The sequence below is a fragment of the Heterocephalus glaber genome, unplaced genomic scaffold (assembly GCF_053883595.1).
Source record: "Heterocephalus glaber isolate CG9 unplaced genomic scaffold, H.glaber_assembly_v1.0 deba00001429, whole genome shotgun sequence".
NCBI lineage: Eukaryota > Metazoa > Chordata > Mammalia > Rodentia > Bathyergidae > Heterocephalus > Heterocephalus glaber.
In genome coordinates, this window is record NW_028258294.1 from 6,527,694 (window position 1) to 6,550,823 (window position 23,130).

Genomic DNA, 23,130 nt, shown 5'->3' on the forward strand with positions numbered 1-23,130 from the left:
CCATAAAAATTTCTATAGCATTATCTTCCTTTACTCCATTTTTAGGCACACATAATTTTTGTTTAAACTTACCCTGAAACATGCAACATCAGCAGCATGTAGAAGACAAAGAAGAGGTTATGAGTATACCAGAAGATATCATAATTGGAAACTCTGAAAAAAAACCAAACAAATTGGTTTCAATCCTCTTCTACATTCCATCTCACTAAAAAGAGTATGCATTACTTCAAACCTACATCACAATTTAAGAATACTAAAATATGAGTTTATCTGAGATTTATCTATTAATACCAAAATATTAACATATCAGACAAAAACAAATGAATTAAGCAGAAGTAGCACTTCTATCATTTTGAAGGTTCTTTGTATTTCAAATAAAATCACATGGAAAGAATTAAACTAAAGTGTACATTTTAAAGTTATGATGGAAAGCTAAGAAATGAAGAGCCTGATAATTTGTGTATTTGCTGTCTTTTTTAGTAACATTTCCAATATTCAAATGATTTCTAAGAAAAGTAATGTTTCCACCCTAATATACATTTTTGAGATTAGTTCAAAAGAAACTGCAATGAGGGCTGGGGATTTAGCTCAGTGGTTCCACCGCCTGCCTCACAAGCACAAGGTCCCAAGTTCAATCCCCAGTACCAAAAAAAAGAAAAAGAAATTGCAATGAAGAGATAATTAAAATAAATGTTCAAAGTTTTATACTCTTTTCTTGGACAGTGTAACCTCATAATCACACCTTAATGGATTTTTCTCTAGAGGAGAACAGTGTTTAAAAAGAAAGGGAATGATAAGCACAAACTATTGAATGTCTGAGAGAACTGCAAAGACTAACTGGCATTTTATGTCGTATGTCTAGAGTAAATGTTTATTTATTAGCATCTTGGAGGTGGAAGACAAATATTTGTAAAAGCTTCCTGGATGACTGTGGTACCTCCCCTAGGACCTTTCAGAACCTGTTATTTAAATAATAGGTCACTGTTGTATATTTTCTCCAATCAAAATATTTACCCGTAAACAACTTATAAAATATGCATTCTTACACATATCTGATTCTTTTTAGTCAAAATTACTAGCAGTAAAATTGTTACATCAAAGGATAGACAATTGTAATACTATTGATGCACACTGCCCAATATTCTCTAAAACTGCATTTATTACAAATATCCAGTGGTTGCACCGCCTGCTGAGCAAGTGCAAGGACCCAAGTTCAATCCCCGGTACCAAAAAATAAAAAATAAAACACAAATATCCAATCATAAAGTAGTGCTTGTTTCTCTAAAATCAAACCCCACTTCATAAGTTTACATTATTTTTATGCATGAGTATTATTTTATATCAATGTTACTTTCAAGTTTTCTGTAACTTCTCTCTTCATAATAATGACCCATCTCAGTTCATACTAAAGCCCCAACATGAGAAAACTATTTACATTTTAAGAGTGTACTGATTTGTGGTGATTCTAGCAGTTCTTCTCATATCACATTTACTTTTCAATTTTATATTGTATATTGATATGCAGAAGTTTTACTTTTCATATTTGTAAACAATCAAATATTTCCGCTATGACTCCTCATTTATTTTGAGGTCTGATAAATACCTACTTACAGTGTCTTAAAATTTGAATTTTATCATTTAATCTGTACATTATGCAGAATTCCATTTGCTTACACCTTACTTTCTTGATAAGCTTGTTATGGTGGCTGTACTATTGAGTAGGTTTTATACATCACAGGATACCTTGCAGGGCCTTCTATCAGCTCTGTTTCTTCAAACTTTTCTGCAAGTCTTACTTTAAATTACTGAAGCTTAATCATTTGACTGTTTAGTAGGGCACTTGCTTCTTTTATCCTCTTTTAACATAAACTTCATGTTTCCTGTACTGCTTTTAGAATTACTTTACTAAATTCAAAAAACAAGCAAAATAACCTGTCTGGGATTTTTATTGAAATTGTAACAGGCCTAAAATAAAGTTGAGGAAAAATTATGCCTGTATGGTGTAATGCCTTTATTCAAATTTCTCCATATTTCTCTTAGTGAACTTATATGGGGCTTTTTTCTATTCTTAGTTTCTTACCAAGTTTATTCTTACATATTTCATATTTGTTACAATTAAGAGTTGTATTTTTGTTTTATTCTGTTTTCAAACTGATCACAGCAAGTATAGAGAAGACATTTTTAAATATTTGTTTTGTATTTGACTACTTTTTTATTAATTATATTGGTACATTTAAGATATACAATATAATGACATTCATCATTGGAGATTTGCACCTTTACGTAATCCATCTTTGGGTTTATTTTTTCCCCATTTCCCTGCCCTCTCTTCAAGCCTTCCATCCCTCCCTATCTACAAAGACTTTGTTTCCATTTTTTCATTTTCTCATATTAATTCCATTCCCTTCTTTCCTCTCCCCTACCCCTCCCACTTCCCCTTCCCCTTTGCCCCTTTTCTTCCTATTTCACATTATCTATTATACCTTTTAGTCCTTATTTACACTTTCAGTTTCTCACATTAGAGAAACTATTCAATATTTACACATGTGTGTCCTATTTGTATTTGACTACCTTTTATTTGATATTTACAGTAAATTTTCCATATTTTAGATTTTCTGAGTAGATGGTTATATCTAATGTTATGAAAACGGTGAAAATAGAATGTTGCCTTTTTTCTAATAATTCCAAATGCTTCATTTCTTACCATATGTAAGTAAAGATTGAATTAAAACTATCACCTTGGCTTTATCTTGATTTTCTAAGGAGTATAACTACTGTTTTACTACTTGTCACCTAATTTTGCCTTTTATAATATTTCAATTCCATAAAGAAAAACCATTTAATTTCTAGTTTATTTAATGTGATTATTTTTCTTCATAAATTTCACATTTAAAAAATTGTCACTTTAAAATCTATTGAAATGAGAAAATTGATCCAATTGCCTTCGAGTAGGATATACTATTTTAAGATTGATTAAAAAAAAGACTGATAAAGATTGAACTTTCCTTGAATTAGACCACTTCCCACTATCAGAAATCAAACATTGAGGTGATATTTATTCACCTAATTTCTCTTGTTTTATTTCCTCATAATTAAAGAGAAAAGGTAGAAGATTATTCTATGGTCTATTTAAGGATTTCATTCTCACAACAAAGCCTGAAGAAAAGAAAAATAGGTGTTATAATCTTTAAACAAATCAGAAAAACTGAAGATTAAGATGAACTCAAGAATTGTTTATGAAAACAAATATGATAGCTCAGTTGAGACTAGAAGTTTGATTTTTATAATCTACTTAATAAATCTCTGAAGAATACTTTTTCTAGATGTAGCATATTCATATATGTTCATTCCGATAAATAAGTACACTCAAATAACTTAATTTTCCAAAATTAAAATTTTGGGCAAAAGTGCCCAAAACTAAAAATGTTTTTAAATAACTGCTTTCCTACATAAGAGAAAAATTCTCCCCAGACAATTGGCACTCTCATACACTTAATAATGTCAGTGTTTTGCTTTTCTGAGAGGCAATTTTTCTCATGAAAATTTAAAAGTGTGCTTACCATTTGAGCTGGTTATTCTACATCTAGGAATTGTTTCTTAGGACATAAATGAAAAAGTGTGCAAACCCATATGGATGAGGATGTTTGTTTCAGAATTAAATAGTGAAAAATTGAAATCAACCCAAAACATCCAACAGTATGAGACTAGGAAAATAATATATATCTATATGGTTCCTTCAGGAAAGAGGATGATAAAAAATTATTAATGTGGAAAATTTTTCATAAGCAAAAAGTAGGTCAAAAATAGTATAATACTATGATCTTCTTTTGATAAAATATATACATATATGAAGAGAGAAAGATTAGAGTGCAAGAGAGTAAAAAAGGAGGTAAAAAGAAGACAACAAATAAGCAAAACCAAGAGCATTAAGTCTATAAAAATAAATACATACTTAGTTTATAGTGTTAATCTCTGAGTTTCCTTGTATAGGCTCATTTGAGGGTATTGATGTGCAATTATTTTCAAAGTATACATATGTTTGTGTCTGTTTTCATTAAATTTCCCATAAGATTTTTGAAAATTAGAAAAAAGTTCTTTTCTTTTTGTTTTCTTGAAACAAAAAATTTGATCAGAAACGTAAGACACTATAAATACTCTGAAAAATGAAACTTATCTACCAGAAAAAACATATTAAAGTGCCCTTAATGATGTATTTCCAATTTTTTTTAAAGAAACAGGTTTTTGCTATGCAGTTCAGGCTGGCCTTGAATTCACTATGTAGTCCAGGCTGGCCTCAAACTAGAGGCAATCCTCTCCAGTGCTTGGATTATAAGCATGAGCCTCATGCCCAGCAAGTATTTCCAATTATTTTGGTAGATATTAACAAACCATGTCTCTAAAGCTATGCTTTGAACACTATTATACTACAGCAAAACAAATTTGCATCAGGAAATTAGCTATAAAATGAGTTTTTTCCTTTTTTTTTGGTACCAGGGATCAAACTTTGGACCTTGCACTTGTGAGGCAGGTGGCAGAGCCACTGAGCTAAACCCCTGGCCTAGCTACAAGATAATTTCAAGTCATGTCTTCTTAGGAATTAAATCCCAAAGCCCTTGTTGTGTGCAGTTGAACTCAATCTCATGTCCTACAGACATACACTATGCTTCAAAACGATGATCCTGAAGGACTCAAATTTCCTTGGTCATCAAATTCAGTCTCCATACACAACTGCTTTCAAACCCAGAAAATCTAACTAATACAAATACATTTTCACGAAAAAAAGAAATAATAAACAGAACTGTTTCTACTTCAGTCTTATTACCCAGAATAGTCCATTAACAAGGACACTGCATTGGTTAAATCCTTTGGTTAATCAAAACTTTTTTCCCCATACATGAAAACAAAGATAATATGAAAACATCTGAATATTATGAACTAGTAAAAGTAACAAAACAACAACTCTAACACTTACCTTATTGCATACGTGGAAGCTGTAATCATGAGGAACAGCACCACTACCATACAGACTCCTGTCAGGCCAGGAACTGTAAAAATGTACATAAGTGTACCTTTTAGCTTAAACCATACTGAGAAAAAACTACAAAAAATTACCTTAAAATAGAAAGCACTATGCTGTTCTGTGGGAAACCAAATTCAAACAAACCTTTTCAAAATCAACAGAGTTTCAACAAATTTAAGATAAGACAGATTTGTCCCTTTTTTTTCTCCCTTGGTTACCAGGGATGGAACTCAGGACCTTCCACTTGCCAGACAGGCGCAGCACCACTGAGCTACATCCCCGGCCCCTCTTCTCCTCTTCTATTGGAAGAGTTTCCAAATCATCTATGCAGAATGGCCAATCTGTTATTACTCCTAAGGGCACACACTATATTAAATGGTAGCAATTACTGCAAGGGGCCTGGGTTCACGTTCAGCATTGTGCTGTTTTGTTTTCTCCTCCTCAGTACTCAATCTCCCTTACTCCTCCTTTTATGGAACCCGTAACTCCATCAGTTTCATTAACTGTGTTTGGGCTTCACTATTTGGAATACTTTAAAGAAAACATGTTTTTAAATCTAAAGCTTTATAAAAACCAAAAGCATACCAAAAAAATGTGTATTTCAAGAAATAATCATTGTGCTAATGTTTCAAGAACACAGCTAACATATTTCTTCTTAGTATGGAAAACATTCTAAAATCAATGCTTCTTACATGGCACAAATTAGTTTGTTTTAAAAAAATAAGAAAATGCGAAAACATGTCAAAATTAATGATGTGGTAAATTGCTACAAATTTAGCACTAGTCTACCCAGCATATCCAAAAGAAATAGCTGTTACAACATAGTTAAAACCATGAAAATCTCAATAGAATCCTTTCTTACTCTCATATCTCTATGAAATTAAATATCCTGTGAATGTTACATTTTTCACTCTGAAAAAAATCACACATGCAACAGCGAGTCATAAATGCCCCAGCTAAAAGACTCCTAAATTAGGACACAAAGAAAGGCTGTTGGAACAAATCTTTCTTAAGAAGTACAGGCATCTCCCTCTTCTCTTCTTGAACTGCAAATCACTCAGAGAAGATTCAAATTGGGTCAGTGTAAGAGCAATACAGGTGTGCACCATTAGAATTTGAGCAGGCTTAGAATCATTGGAAAATAACAATATCAGAACTCTCCGTACAGTAACAACTAGTTCCACTTGTAAAGGGTCACACAAAAATAAAGAGTCTTTAGATTCACACTTGAGCACTTTCTCATTCTTCCCAATACACAGATTTAGAGCCCTAATACAATTTGCCCTTCCACGATATACCAAATCCAAATCCTAGCTTCTGTATACATCCTTTCTAGAGTACTCTTTTTCCCATTATCTCTTCCATTTTCTGCTGATGAGTGCTTACTTCCTAGGGGGTAAATGAAGAGGAAGGTAACTAATGTAGTTCACAATAAAGGATTACTAGTAAAGAAAATACACTATTTTTAAAAATAGCATGCCTACAAAATGATGTAGTTATCACACTCCCAAATGTTTACTCACAGAAAACAAAACACAAAAACTTAACCACAAAAGATTTGTTTGATTAGTCATAGCTGCTTTATTTTTAATAATCAGCATATAAATAACTCAGATACTCATCAACAAATGAATGAACAAATAATTATGATATTAACTGCACCTAGAAAATCAGTAGTCAAAGAAACTATGAATTATTGACATATTAATCAGTAATACAAGAACAGAAAATTATACGACTGTGTGAAAGAAACCATATTGCCTCAGCCCCAAAGTATAAGTTTTATAATTACTTCTTTATAAAAATCTATACGATTCATACCATTCTTGAATGATAGAAACAGATGAGTTTCTAGGAGGGATAGAAGACAGGATGTATTATTTATTTGTTTGGGGGGTTTTTTTTTGGTACCGGGGATCGAACTAGGGTCCTTGCGCTTGCGCAGCAGGCGGCGAAACCACTGAGCCAAATCCCTGGTCTGACAGGATGCATTATTAAGGGGTACAAAAACTTTGGGGAATAATGGAAATATTTGTTATGTAGATTTTGGTGACAGCTTGACATATATATTATATACTAAAACCAATGAAATTACATATTTTACATATAAGTGGGATTTAGTGAACTTCAATTATAATTCAATAAATGTGAGAGTCAAAAGGTTAGTTTCACTAGCTGCACGTAATTTTTAAAAGGCTTTATTTAATCAAATGAATAACTAAGCATGAAAACCCCAGATGGCATGAAGTCTATGGTTAGAGGGGCCTGCCTCTCTAAAAATTTTATTGGGCACTTATTAATGTTCTGCTATGTTTACATACAAGGATTCCTATGTGACTCTGAACATGCCAAGATTAGTGATAGAATGTCTGCAAATCATCTTATTGGTGTTAGAATAGTGCCACACTTTCCAAAGTTCAATACTTGAACATTAGTTCCTTGAGATATTAGTTTCTCAAACTAATCTCAAACTCAAAAAAGGCATAGCCATCTCTTGAAAAGTTACAGGACATATTAGTGTATTGAAGTACTGAAGTCAAGAAACCCATTGAAACTTTAAACATTTCCTCAAACTTACTTGACTACAGAATCCTTCTTTTGTCTGAGCAGAACATAGAAAATGTATTCAAAAGACGTAGAGGGGATGAAATGCTTGCTCATGGTAGAGAATTTGCCTAGAACTTGACTGGGTTCAATCTTCAGCACAAGAAAAGAAAATACTTTAATTTATAATGTATAAAGTACCACTTATTTATAAACTTACTTCTACACTATGCACTTCCTTCTAAATGCATAAAGCGGTAACTTATTATTTCACATTCCAAGGGTCAAGATAAGCAGTCTAAAACTACTGGACTAGTCTGGGCACTAGTTACTTGTCTAAGTGATTACATTTATTTTTCTGTGAAAGTTATGAAAACAAACATATTATTGAATTTTTAGAAAAATACAAGCTTATATATTTATTTCTATTGCTTTTTTATATATGCATATTAAACTAAATAGTCGCCTTTAAAATGAGTAACTGCACTTATACTGTCATTTCCTAATGAACTTCAGATACCATTTGTACCCATACCTGATGGATAAAATATACCATCTTCTATTCATTACCCTACTTTTTTGAACATAATTAGAAGCATAATTTTATTTGTTTATGCAGATTTTCTAACTGAAATTGGATGCCAGGCATTCTATTTTCACCAGCAAAGTATTACCAAATCTGGAGATATGTAGTATATAATCATTCCTAAATAAATGTTTGAGCAATCCAAACTCTCAAGCTTACTTTATAAATTATTAATTGAAATATTTGTACTATTTCCTATGTAGCCAGTCCAATTACCATATTTTGTCACTTGTACTTCTACAGACTTTTGTTGTTACAAAACAATCTTCATTTCTTAGTCCCAAATTATAGTTAAAAAAAAATTTAGCAGAGAAGAAAACCAAATCACATCAAACACACTAATATCCAAGAAATTTGTCAACTAATAAGAATACTCTCTGCCACTACAACTCAAAACATGCACACATTCCTTTACTAGAAACATAATTTTTCCTAGATATTGTGCCTAAGACTATTCGAAGATAGTTATGAAATAGTTGTAGCCACTGGTAATAACCCAAGATTGAATTAAGTCTATTTGTAGAAAACAGTACCTGTCATCGAACTATGGCTTTAGATTTCCCAGTGTTCTATCATCTACTACTATTTGGTGGGATTAAGCAGATGTTCTAGGAGCTCGAGATTCTATTAGGGAGTCCTGGGCCTGAGCTCCAGATCCAGGCTGATTACCTGGGAAGTAGATCGCTCCTGATGGCCAACACAATACTGCTTTCAGGAAATTATGTGAGTCGTGGCCACCAAAATAGTGCTCTCTTGTTGATTTTCAGTTACTGAAATGTTTTAGATTGACAGAAGCCCCACAAAAGAGAACTGCTATCAGCCTTGCATATGCTAGAAGCATCTCTACTGCATCCTGGAGAAGCTCACCTTCAAGTGGGAAAGACAGCACATGAAGGAAATTAACTATTCTATAACATAGTAGAATCGCAGCCTGTCAGCTGTGACTTTAAGGATGATCTGGCCCTGACCAGGTAAACAAAAAAGAGTTGGCTATTTCAGAGAAAAAGTGAGTAGTGAGAAAGGATGCCCAAGAGTACAATGAGCTTTTCCATGGAGGTAGAACAGTAGCTTCCAAAGTACCTGGGAAGGTGGGTAAAGCATTCTGCAAAGACTCTCCCTGAAAGACTCTAAAATAGAACCAGATCATTTGTGTTTTTAAGTTATCATCTCTACTTACTCCAGAGCCAATCATGAGGAACCCTAGGAAAAAACTCGTTGACAAAGTTTTATGGGAAGTGGAGAGTACACCTACCATATACTGAGTTGTCTTAGGGCAGCATCTTAGTCATGTAAGAAATCTTTTTAAATCTTTGTGAACTAGATTTTAAAGTATTTTAATGTCCCAAGGCTTCAATTAAACATTTGCAATAGAAAGTAATAATACAAAGTTCTTTATTTTTCTTAAATTAATTCACATGAACAAAAATACACTGATTCATACATAAGGTTTTGTTTTTCTGCTTTTTTCCCATTTTTCATCCAATTCTTGAGGCTTAAATAAAAACATGTTTCTGATGAGAAAATTTCTAAGCAAACTGAAACTGTGTTCCCAAAGTGCAAACTGTGAAATACTTTAAAACTGGTAAATATTGTAAATTTGTAGGCAGAAAAAAATATATACTTATAAATCTAATCATGTGATTGTGGCACAGAGGGTAAAGTACTTGAATTTTTGCTATTTTTCTTCATAAAATGGGTTCAAGCCAGGGATTTAGCTCAGTGGTGCCACCACCTGCCTCACAAATGCAAGGCCCTGAGTTGGATTCCCAGAACCAAAAATAAATAAATAAATAAATAAAATGGGTTCAAAAGGAAAACGATGAATTTGACAGGGTGATGTGGCCTCTGATCATTAATAGGTTATTACAGCTGATATTTATGTTAGATTATCTCAACCACCTCATCATCTTTGGGGCTAAAATATGTGCTAAAGAAATCCCCATAATGCAGTTTTCTCCTTTCACCTTTATAAATAAATATAAGGTTTAGAAAGAGTAGAAATTTAGAATTATCTATTGGGGAAATTATGAGATGTTCAAATGTGTTGTAACAAATGAATAATCTAGACTGAGATTTCACAGACAATAAGCTTGAGAAGGAAAACTAAATTACCAAGAAAAAGAAGACAGTTCAAAAAATGGCTGATTTTAATGATCTCCTCTTACAGGTTTTAAGATCGCAATACCCTACTAAATTACTGAATTGTAAGAACTACACTGACAGGGTATTTGCTGTTTCTTTCCAGCACCTGGAGAGCAGAAATCCATCTCCCACTGCATTTGTCACAACAGCAAGCACAAAGCAGGCCCCTGCTAAGCATGTGGGGTCACAGTGATTTTTCTGGAAGAACATACGACAGACAGAACCAACGGCTTACTTTTATTCTCCATTCACACACACTCCAATTGTTTGCCTTGTCCCTCTGTTTTCCCTGAAACATTATGCCTGGACTCTTAATATTTGTTCTCTTATGCAATCTTCCATATGTTATATTATAGCAGGCCTCTAACTGCTATGCAACTTGACAGTGCCTCTTTCCAAAGACGTTCCAAACTCTAAAGAAGGGAATGAATAACAACTTACCGGTTGTGAAGAGAAGTTTTCTAGGATCCTGAGAAAAAGGGAAAAGAAAAGATGTGACTGAAAAATAAAATATTGATGATATAAAGTTCTACATGAAGTTAGCAGAGTATAAGAACCAAGGATTGAACATGTAAAGTGCGATTCTTCAGTTTAAGTAGAAGAGATTTAATTAAGCTTCACACTGCTAGAGATTATAACGAGTATAAAATCCAATATAGAACTTTGTCCGTCTGAGAAAAGCAGAGCACTGAATGCATCAGAAGGCCTGGGTTTTAATCTTACTGACTACTTACCAGCCAGTGGCTATGGTCTTAAGGATACAGCAGACCATTCTGAGACTCAAATCTTTAGTTACACTGTGAAAATATTCATACACACTGTCTACTGCAAATGACAAACTACATCTTCAACACAGTGAGAATCAAAACTGATAAAATACGTGGGGGTTTTGCATACTGTAAACTCAGTGCAAAGATACCTAACTGAGAACTTACTGCTTTAAATACTATGGGACGTGGTATGGAAACTATGGAAACAAGAAGGATAGGTTTCTGCTACTTGAAAATATAAAACACTGATATTGTTATTATAATATTTACTTTAAATTATTTCCATCATTCTGTAATAGACTATAGTCAACTCTCTACCTTCCAGAAAACTTAGTTCAATCCTCAGTATATATGCGGATTTTTCACCCTCATGTGCTTAATATTGCACAAGCTTTTAAAATTTGTTCATTTTGCTTTGTTTCCTGCAGGGTTAGGAATCATACCCAGGGCTTTGCACATGCTAAGCAAGGGCTCTATCACAGAACTACACCCCTAGCAACCTGCACACACTTTCGAATTCTTTTCTTTATGGACCTTTGAATTTGGAGTTAGTCCAGGCTATAAGATGAGTGGCAAGCCATTTATGTGGTGTAATTTCTAGAGTCTTAAATAAGGACCACTTGTCTTGGAATAGCTCCTCACCTGCCTTAGGTCACATGACTTATCTTCCTAGTACTATAAAAATGGCCACAGTGTGATCTAGAGAAACTCAATACATAAACAGTTGTTAACAAAGAAAGGTAAGATGAATTGAGCAAAGTGGGAGTACTAGAAATAGGAATAAATTAATACAAAAATCCAGAAAGTGGAACAATTAGTATTACCAAGGGAAGATGGAAGATGAGAATAAAGGACAGTTTCACAGACAAAAAAATGAGGCAGATTTAATTGGCCCACCAAAAATACACAAGTCACAAGGTGGAAGATCGGTTACTCCAGGCTGAGCAAAAGCATAACACAAGAGCAAGAAGATACATGGCACAAAATCATCTCTGAAAGACAATTCACAGAATAATATATTTGTTTACACACGCATAAGCACGTGCCTCCACACACAAACACTTTTACTTTCATCTCTATTTAGCACATTATCCCATATTTACTAGGTGCTAAATACTTATTTACTAAAAGAAGAGGGAGAACAAAGGAAGATAGGTAGAATGAAATTTTAAAAAGGGAGGAAGAAAAGGAAAATACAGCATCTTAAAATAATGAGTTGTCCTTTTCATCCATTAGATTGTGGGGGGTGGAGACAAGACAAAAATAGGCATTTGGATACACTGTTGTTACGTGCATGTAAGCTTTAGAAAATGTATTAGAAAATTGTTTGTTACTGTCCATCAAAACCTAAAAATGCACATTTTAAATCAAAATTCTATGTCTACTAGTCTATGTAGCAGAAGTGTACAAAGTGATTACTTTACTGGAATGTGGTTTATAACAAAAAATTGGAATCAACCCAAATGGCTATGAAATAAGGAAAAGGCTAAAAAATAAATAAGAAAAAAATTTATGTGAAGAGAATGAGATAGATCTATACAATCTAACACAGTAAACCTATATATGTATATTTATGGAAACAAACTGCAGAGGAATAAGTATTAGAAGATATCACTCAAATCTTTTAGAAGAAACAAAATAATTAACTGTGGCTAGTTTGGGAGGAAAAGCTTTCACTTTTAATTTCATTTACTCAGTTTTAAAATATTTTGTTTAAGTGTCTATCACGCAACATAAAATAATTTTAATAACTAAAATCACAAAAAATATTTGGAAAATTTAAGCAAAGGTAGATTGCATTAAAAATAATAAAACATTATAGGTATTAAAAATATGAATTCTAAAAAGAGACAGCAAAGAAAAAAAGCAAGGGAAAATGTATAGCAAGAGCAGGAAACAAGTAACTGTAACAGACATGGGCAAAGGAATAGAGGCTAGAGAGAGGGGTAGATGGAACAGGAGGAGACAGGGAGGACTGGGGACCAGACCCCGAATCAGTATGCACTGACACCTGTCACTGTCACACTGAGGAGCTGGACTTTTCAGTGATTCTCAAGGCAACGTGCAGTCTATGATTACCTGGTAAGCTTAATAAAAACATCAATGCCTATGCCCAACCCAGACTAATTAAACCATATTAGTGTTTCTTTTAAAATATCAGCAGAAGTTTGTTCTTTTGGTTTTGTGATTTGTTTCTTGTTTGTTATAACTCTTTGTTTTGCTTTGGGATGGAGGTGAAGCTTATGCATGATTACAGCAGTATTAACCTCAAAAAGTGTGGTGGTATGTAAAAAAGAAAATGGAGCATGTAAAAATGGACAGTAATCATGTTAAGTTGCTAACAGCAGAAAAGGGCAGGGTCTAATCAAAGGAGTCACAGAATGGTTTAATTTTGCTGCTGTCTTGGTATTGAGGAAAAAAAGGCAGTCCGAAGACATATAAAAGTACCAAGCAATGAAGATCTACAAACCAGGGTTATGCATGTGCTATGCATCAGCACCTTGCACATATAATTTCATTTCATAGGTAGGTTAACATGGAAAAATGCACCCCTAAGTCAGTCACCTGCTGCACTACTCAAGGTCATCTATTTTCAGGATTTTTTTAAAAAAAGGAAGAATGAAAACAAAAAGAAAACGCATTCATTTTAAGGTAAATAAGTTGATTATCCAGTACCCATAAATAATTGGCCTGCTTTTCTGTCCCATTTCTCCAAGAACAGCATGCAAATTATTAAAGTATTTTTACCTATAATGGCACTGTCGACACTTAGCTGAATGATAGGAATTAGACAAAAGCTGTTGGGAGTCAGAAGGTAGGTCTGAGTGGCAACCATCTGAATATTGCAGAATATAAAAAGTAGACACTTTGCACACACCCATTTTCAGCATGAGAGACTATGAAATAGTAATTACCTATATTTCCCATTGAAAGAGAATAAAACTCAACTTGACAACTGCATTTTAAAAGCACTCAAAAGGAGCAGCAAGGCATAAATTTTCTGTGAAAATCACAGACCCTCATTAGTCATCTAATGACAAGTGAAAGGAAAATGGGAAGACAGAGACCACCCACCTCATTTTGGTATCTTGCTGCATTCAGTTCAACAAAATCTTCACTGTAGTTCACTGAGAAGTTGAGGGCGTTCACCAGATGGGCAGCCACGTGCACTCCTACAGAAGCAAACCGGGTATAAGTCAGTGGCATTTTCATATGTGCTCTAAGGCAAGAAATCAGTTTCTTGCCCTCAATGATACACACCTAAATTTTGACAGCTATATGAGCAACAAAATATTAAAATGAAAAGTGAGGTCTTAAAAACCCAGAAAGAAAAAACTTTGGACATGAATAGTTAATGGAATTTTCAAAGGCTCGAATGAAATAACCATGGTAAGTCAAGACAGGAAAGAAAAACACCTCCTCCCTATGTACATTTGCATAAAGTGTTTCTAACAACATGGACATTTATATATTTATTCAATAGCTCCTGGATATTTTAGGTATTCCACATCTTTCATCTCGCATAGCTCCAACTTTTCTATGTATCTTGTATACTTTGCTGCCACAAAACTAAAACATAAAGGTTTTAACCACTTGAAATTTTTTCATATTCCATACATAATATCCTAAACCCAACAGCAAGATTTTAGAAACTACTTCACAAGGGCCAGGGATTTAGCTCAGTGGTTCCGCCTGCCTCGCAAGCACAGGTTCAATCCCCGGTACCAAAAAAAAAAAAAGAAACTACTTCACGAAAAAATAAACTCAAGAAAATAAAAACCACCATTTGATAAACAACAATTCTATAACTGGCATGGAAAACAGAGTACTCAGCTAATTCAGAGCTCACACAAAAGATAAAGTGTTGAACTTGTTACAGATTTCAAGACAAACTCATGTTGACACAACCAGGGAAGAAAAAAATTATCTTGCGATTGAGCAAGGAAAGAGCAAATGACCTATGCAACTGTCCCCATGACACCCTCTTCCCATTGCCAACCTTTCCTTATAGGTTAAATGAGACATGAATGAACAGCACATTATAAGGTGTCAGAGACAACAACAGCTGAAAAATCTGTGATCTTGGTCACATTTTTCATCTACTAAGTCCTCAATTTATTTATCCATAAAATGTTGGTGACAGAAGTGAAAAGTCTTGAGATAAGTGCCCTGTAACTGCTTAATAAATCATTACAAGTTACAGTAATATATGGACGACTTGGCTCAAAGAAGACCGGGCCTAGAAACTACAGAACTCTATGATCCCCTACAGCCTAGAATATGAGCTAGTGAGAGATCAAGAGCTATTTTACTCACAAAGACCAACGAAACCAAGAAAGTACTGGGATAATAAAAGGCATAGAAGTTTATTTAAAAGACTTAAAAGGCAAGCAATCAAATTAGAGATGACAAAGGGGTCACATTAAAAGTAGAAATATTCAAGACTTACTCTAAGTTTACAGTACTCAAGAGAGTTGGTATTGGTGAAAAAACAGACAAATGGAACAGAATAGAGAGGCCAAAACCAGAGTCACATAAATATAGTTAACTGATCTTTAACAAAGGAGTAAAGACAGCATTTTCAATAAATGGTCTGCAGCAGCTGAACATTTACATGTAAAGAAAATGAGTCTAGATAGACTTTACATCTTTTATAAAAATTAACTAAAAATTAGTCATAAACCTTAATATAAAATCCAAAGCTATAAAATCTCTAGAGAATAAGATAAGGAAAAGAAATAAAAAAACTAAATGACCTTGTGTTTGGTTGTGACTTTTTTTACTCACTACAATCTATTTTATTCTTCATATGAAATTTAAACTGTTAATATTATTATCATTATACATATTTATGGGGTAGTGTGATAATTGAATACATGTATATAATACGTAATGATCAAATCAAGCTAATTAAATTGCCCATAGCAGTGAAATTTTTAAACATTTTATTAATGCATACTAACTATATATTTATGAGGTATAGTGTGATATTTCAACACGTGATACAATGTGTACTAATCAAATCAATTAATATTACTAGCACTTTATCATTACTTTGATTCTACACTTTTTCTTCTGCTCATAAAATATGTAATAAGTTATTGTAAACTATGGTCACCCCACTCTAGTTCAGAACACTACAACGTCTACATAGCTCTTTTGATGTCTATTATACAATTATTCCTCCATCCTTTTCCACCTTTAATAATCACTATTCTACATGTAGATTCACATTTTTTTAGTATTCACATATTAGAAAGAACATGGAGTATCTGTCTTTCTGTGTCTGATATATTTCATTTAATATTCTCCATTTCATTTTGTTGGATATTATGAATATTTATAACTGAATAATACTCCATCGTGTATATATATATATATATATATATATATATATATATATACACCACATTGTCTTTATCCATTCATCTGTTCATGGACATGTAGGCTGATTTCTATATTTTACATTTTGTGAAGAGTGCAGCAATAAACAAATGTTTATATCATTTTCTTTGAATATATACTAAGAAGTGAGGCTGCTAGATCACATAGTTAATCTATTTTTATTTTTTTAAGGAATCTCCCTACATATCACTATATGTATATATGTTGTGCTAACTTACATTTCCACCAATAGTATTTGAGAATATCCTTTTCTCCACATCCTCACCAGCATTTATTGTTTTTTGTCTTTTGGTAGTATTCATTCGAACTGGGATAAAATGATATCTCTTTATGGTTTTGATTCCCATGCCCTTGATAGCTAATGGTATAGAGCAGTTATGGCAAACCTTTTAGAGACGAGTGCCCAAACTGCAACCCAAACCCCACTGCAATTAAACCTGAATACTGAGGTTTTTAGATTAGAAAAAAATAACTCATACATGTTCAACATCACTGGTCATTTGAGAGATGCAGATGAAAACAACACTGAGATTCCATCTCACCCCACAAAGAATGGCTGCTATCAAGAAATCAACCAATAACAAATGCTGGTGAGGGTGTGGAGAGAAAGGAACCCTCCTCCATTGTTGGTGGGAGTGCAGACTGGTGCAACCACTGTGGAAATCAGTATGGAGATACCTCAAAGAACTTGGACTACAGGTCCCATTCAACCCAGCTATTCCTCTGCTGGGTATCTTCCCCAAAGAATTGAAAGAATCATACCACAGTGATATATGTGCACTTATGTTTACAGCGGCACAGTTTGTAATAGCTAAAGCTTGGAAACAGCCCAAGTGCTCATCAACTGGAAACTGGATAAAGAAGATGTGTTTTTTTAATAAAATGGAGTATTACTCAGCCATAAAGAATGAGCAAATAGAGGCATTTATAGCTAAATGGATGCATATTGAGGCCATACTCTTAAGTGAAATAAATAGGACATACATGTGTAAATACCGAATAGTTTCTCTAGTGTGAGAAACTGAAAGTGTAAATAAGGATGAAAATGATTAAAATCAACAACTGATAATCTGAAATAGGAAAAGGTCCAAAGGTATAGGGGTGGTGGGAGGTGAAGGGGAAAGGGAAGAAGGGAAAGGAAAAATTATGAGAAAGAAAAAAAAATGGAAACCAAGTCTATGTAATAGGGAAGGGTGCAGGGGGTGAAGGGCACACAGATAATGGGGGAAAAAATAAGAACTAGGATACATCATGTTCAGGTACAAGTACCCAATGATAAATGTAAATGTATTGTATACCTAAAATGTACCAATAAATATATATTTAAAAAAACATTTTTTGTCTTAAAAGAAAAACAAATAATGTGCATGTCATAGGTTTGCTACCACTGCAATAGAGAGCATTTTCTCATAAATTTATTGGTTATTTGAATTTCTTCTTTTGAGAAGTATCTATTCATATAATTTGATGATTTTTAAACTGGACTGTTCTTTATACATTCTGGATATTAATCCTTTGTCAGATGAATAGTTTGAAGAATTTTTTCTCCATTCTGTAGTTTCTTCATTCTGTTACTTATTTCCTTTCCTTTGCTTTTCTTAGATAAAACCTTGCTTGTCTATTTTTGCTGTGATTTTAGAGTCTTATCCAAAAAACAGATGTGTAAACTAATTGCTAGAAAGACTACAGAGAAACAAGAATTCTCATGCATTTATAGTGGGAATACAAATATCACAGCCACTTTGAAAAATAGCTTTGTGGTCCCTTACAATATTTAACATACTCTCACCACAAAATACAGCAACAGCATTCACTTGAACATACCCAAAAGAATCAAAAACCTCCATCCACACAAAAACCCACACACAGATGTTTATAGCAGCTTTACTCATAATTGGAAAAAAGTGGAAGTAATCAAGATATTCTTCAGCAGGTGAATGGATACAGCCCTTTTCGTTTCCTATCTTCCCTCTAACTTTCCAAGTAAAGTTTCCTTTTTTCTGTTGTTTTAGTTACTTTTCTCATTGCTGAGACAAAATACCCCACACCCAAAGTTAAAGGAGAAAAGGTTTATTTTGGCTCACAGTTTGTAGAGGTTTCAGTCCATAATGGGCTGCCTTCAATGCAGGGTGGTATGGCAGAGGGGCAATGCAGAGGAGAAACACTTCATGGCAGGCAGAAGACAGAAAAAGTAACAAAGCAGCAAAGAAGCAAGTCCAAGTGGCTTTAGCATTTTCTTTCTGCCCCTCTTATATTCTATCTAGGCTACCAGGTTAGGGCAGGCGTCAAACCAATCAGTAGATTGATTTAGTAATCACACACCCTTAATCCTAGCATCCTTAATCCTAGCACTGTGCGTGAATCAATCACACACTCTAGATCCAGCCACCTCTGGAAAAGCCCCACCTATGAACACATAAGGCTTTTGGGGAACGTCTAGACACAAACCATAACACTGGAAGGAAGAAAGAAAGAAAGAGAGAAGGGGGGGCGGGGGAGGGGAGAAGGAAGGAAGGAAGGAAAGGAGGAGACACAGAGAGAGAGAGAAAGGACTGTACTACACCTTCATCAACACTGAAATTTAAATTTATAGTTAAAAAATAAATAATCCAGGGGCCAGGGATTTAGCTCAGTGGCACCACACCTGCCTCACAAGTGCAAGGTCCTAAATTCAATCCCTGGTACAGAAATAAATAAATAAATAAATAAATAAATAAATAAATAAATAAATAAAAAACAATCTATCCTGCCATTTTGAATTAAAAGCTTTTATGTTAACTATATATTCTGTGGTTCAAAAATGTAAAAGCATCCTTTGAAGGATTTCCATTCTTAGTTCTCAGGGTATATGAGTGTATGTGTGTGGTGGGGACTCCTAGGTAAGAACCATATAAGATACATTCTTCAGGATATTCACTTTCTTTAAAAGGCTTTTAGGTCAAAAGAATTCAGGGCTTAGCTGGGAGGAAGGTACTTTGCTTAAATGTTCTCATTTAATTCTCACAGCAAAATGGTGAGGTAGACTCATCTCTATTTCACAGATAAGAAAACTAAGGTAAAAAAAGGTAACTTAGCCAAATTCAGACCACTCGTGAGTAGCAACATGTATGCTTATCCACAGTGATGCTCTACAATACCAGTCTCTAGGCTGTTATCTAATTGAACTAGAATATTTGTACACAATTACAATTTAGAACAAATCAGGTAATACATATGACAAATTTTCCTTATCCTCCTCTATTCTGACTTTTCATTCTCTCTGGCCCTAATCTATCCCCCAATCTTTACTGCTGCGCAGGTCCGAATCTCCTCCTGGCCCCCTACTTTGTCTCCAGCCATGAGCTGCACTAGAGTCCTAATGGCATCCCTTACCCTCCCTCCCCATCTGTCACCACCCTGGGGGTGGGGCATAGGTGGGAAATATTCAGGGATGAAACGGGGAAGGTGTCTGATAAAACAATGCTTGGTAATTATGTTGAAAACTTGGTTTTTGCTATGAAAACACTCCGGTCAAAATGGCCATACATAAACATCCAATAAAAGTGTCTTTATTATGAAACAGTTATGTTACATCAAATAATGGTCAAGTGAAAATACCAGGCAGAATGATACTGAGATATAACCCCCTGAGAGTATAAATCATGACTAATTCAGTTCTAAGAATTTTGTATCAATGTTCTCATTTCAGCCTGAAAACCACTGTAAATCCATTTCATAGTTTAAAAATTAACAAAATGAGGATCGGTGAGGCAATGTCATAAAACAAGGCAGAAGAGCAGTGGGGGAGAGAACCTAAGAACTTGTCTCCAGGTTCCACACAGAATCTCCATGCTTCCGACTTTCTGCTTCCACGCTTTGAAAACTATCACACAAACGCCCAGGACATGTTTTTATTTTTAAATGACTCTAAAAAATAAGAATCTCAATTTATATTTTTAACTTGAATTGAATCAGGATAAAATGCCACAGATTTTAACATCTTTTCTTCTACCTAAGTACAAAGTGTAATCAAAATATATGGTAAAAGTTTAAATTTCAAAATTTAACACAGTAAAACTCATACTGAATTAAAGTGCCTCAAAAATGCTCCCCCTCATTTAAAACACACTTATCACATCATTCTTGTCACTTTCTGAAACAGTGCTAGAGGAGGTCCTCTGTCATTTTTTTATGTGGTATGATCAAAAATATAGTGAATGCTGCTGCTGAGTGACATCAAAGGCCCAAAGGGAGTTCTGTAAAAACATTACAGTATATTAACTAGATCTGGCACTGTGCAACTTCTGGCTCTTCTCCAAAGTCAAAATGACCATGAAAGATAAATATTTTTAACTGACTTGGGACCTTGAGTCAGCTTCAACCACACAACTAAAGACACTGACAAAACGGATGACCAGAACTGCTCCAGAAAATGACAAGAATGGTGGAATAAATGTGTCTGAAGTGAAATGGAGTGTGTGTGTGTGGGAGGGGTCATAAGAATGTGTCTTTTCAAGAGAAGCTCAGCCAGTCCCACCACCGGGAAGAAAGTTCCCCTACCACCATCCCAAGTTCCTAGGGCAGAGAAGCTGAGCCGGTCCCAGAACCTGGAAGGAAGCTCCCCTGCTGCCATCCCAAGCTCCTAGGGCAGAGAAGGTGAGCTGTGTGGGAGCCAGGAGCAACCCCCTGCTGTGGAAATGAGAAAACACATAAACAAGCCTCAAAAACAGAGTTACAGATCACCTACAGCAACCCCAAAGGGAAATGAGATGGAACAATTTGATACTCAACCACCTGGACCCTCTAAACTGGCAACAAAAGAGGAATCTGGGAAAAATGAAATCAGAAATAATTACTCAGATAACAGAAAAGATTTTGCTCATGGTGCAAGACATGATTAATAAATCTAGAGAGGAAACAGATAAAAAAATAGAGGATCTGAGGAACATGATGGAATCCCAACATAGGAAACAAATGGAGTCCATAAAACAGATACAAGCAGATTTCCAAGACATTAAAAACTCTATCAAAAGTCTGTGCAGCAGAATGAACCAATGTGAGGATAGAATTTCAGACATAGAAGATAAGATTGCAATTAGTGAGGAGGAAAAGAAAAATTGCTTTAAAATTGTAAGGGAACACAAGAAATCAATCCAGCAGCTGCTAGACAATGCAAAGAAGAATAACATAAGAATGACTGGAGTCAATGAAGAAAGAGGAGAAAGTGCAGATGACATAAAAAAACCTCTTCACAGAAGTGATGGCAGAAAACTTCCCAAGGAGGGAAAAAGAACTTGACATACAGATAAGTGAGGCATATAGGACTCCAAATAGCCTTAATCAAAAAAAATTTACACATAGGCATATAATAGTTAGGATTCCAGAAATCCAACAGAAGAACAAAATTCTACAACTAGTGAGAGAAAAGAAACAAATCACATACAAAGAAAAGCCCATCAGAATCACAGCAGACTTCTCAATGCAAACCCTCAAGGCAAGAAGAGCTTGGAGTGATGTATTTCAAGCCCTAAAGGAAAATAGCCTCCAACCCAGATTGATGTACCCTGCAAAACTATCTTTCAAAATTGATGGAGAAATAAGATACTTTCATGATAAAGAGCACCTCAGGGACTTCATGAATACCAAACCGGCACTCCAAAAAATTTTAGACAATACCCTAGGAAAAGACAATGGGCATCACAACCCCAGGAAACCCAGAAGAATGAATCCATTGAGTGTGACAAATTAAACGCAAAGGAGGAGAATCCAACAAAAAGAAAAAGTCATGACAAGGCTTTTAAAACTTTGAACTTCATCTCCCTAATGAGTGTATAATTCAATCTTATTATTGTACTGATTAGTATTTTTCTGATTCTATAGTTGCACACCACTCCTTGTGCTATACTGGCTATTTATCATCTTCTTATGTCTACATTTTAATTGGGTTGTCTATTAATGAGCTCTAAGAATTCTTTATATATTCTGGTCATAGGTTATATGCATTGGAAATATGGTCTGTTTAGACTACTTTTCATTTTAATGATGTCATTTAAAGTTCTAAATTTTGATGGAATCTCATTTATCAATTTCTTTCTTTTATACATCATGTCTTTTGTATCCTAGGTACTTCTTGCCTACCCTGAATTCATAAATATTTTCCCTTATAATTTTTCCCTAAAGATTCATAGTTTTAGGCTTTCTTATTTAGGTTCATAGATCCCTTCAAGTTATTTTCATGTATGGAAAAAAAGGGTTGAGGTTAATTTTTTATATACAGATACCAAGTGTTCTAGTGCCATTTGCTGAAAACACTCTCTTCCTCGGCTCTTGAATTGAGTTTATATTCTATAAAATGCTAATGTTAAATAATCTTTCAAAACTCAGTGAACCATATATGTGTTGTTCTATTTCTAGATTCTCTGTTTTAGTCAAATGATCTATATGTCTTTCCTTACACCAACACTGCCTTGATTACTGTAGCTTTAGAAGAAGTCTTAAAATTCGGTACTAAACGTCTTCCAACACTGTGTTTGTTCTTGTTTTTGTTTTTAACTTTTCTAGGTCCTTTCTACTCCTACATAACTTTTAAATTTCAATATCTAATTCTTCATTTGTAGCAAGTATACATAGACCTGAATTTTTATATATACCTTGTGTTTTCTAATCCTGCTAAATTCAAATAC

At 34.2% G+C, this 23,130-nt stretch overlaps 1 protein-coding gene across 5 annotated transcripts in view; it reads right to left on the reverse strand.

Annotated features, from left to right (window-relative positions):
- The window catches only part of Nox4 (NADPH oxidase 4), a 158,478-nt gene that overhangs the window by 99,392 nt on the left and 35,956 nt on the right, over positions 1–23,130 (reverse strand). For all 5 annotated transcript variants that reach the window (XM_004868204.3, XM_021247197.2, XM_021247199.2 and 2 more), the window contains 4 exons: positions 14,138–14,235; positions 10,734–10,761; positions 4,973–5,045; positions 73–153 (listed from right to left, as the gene is read on the reverse strand). In XM_004868204.3, the coding sequence (XP_004868261.1) occupies positions 73–153; positions 4,973–5,045; positions 10,734–10,761; positions 14,138–14,235 (280 nt within the window). The remainder of the gene's footprint in view (positions 1–72; positions 154–4,972; positions 5,046–10,733; positions 10,762–14,137; positions 14,236–23,130) is intronic.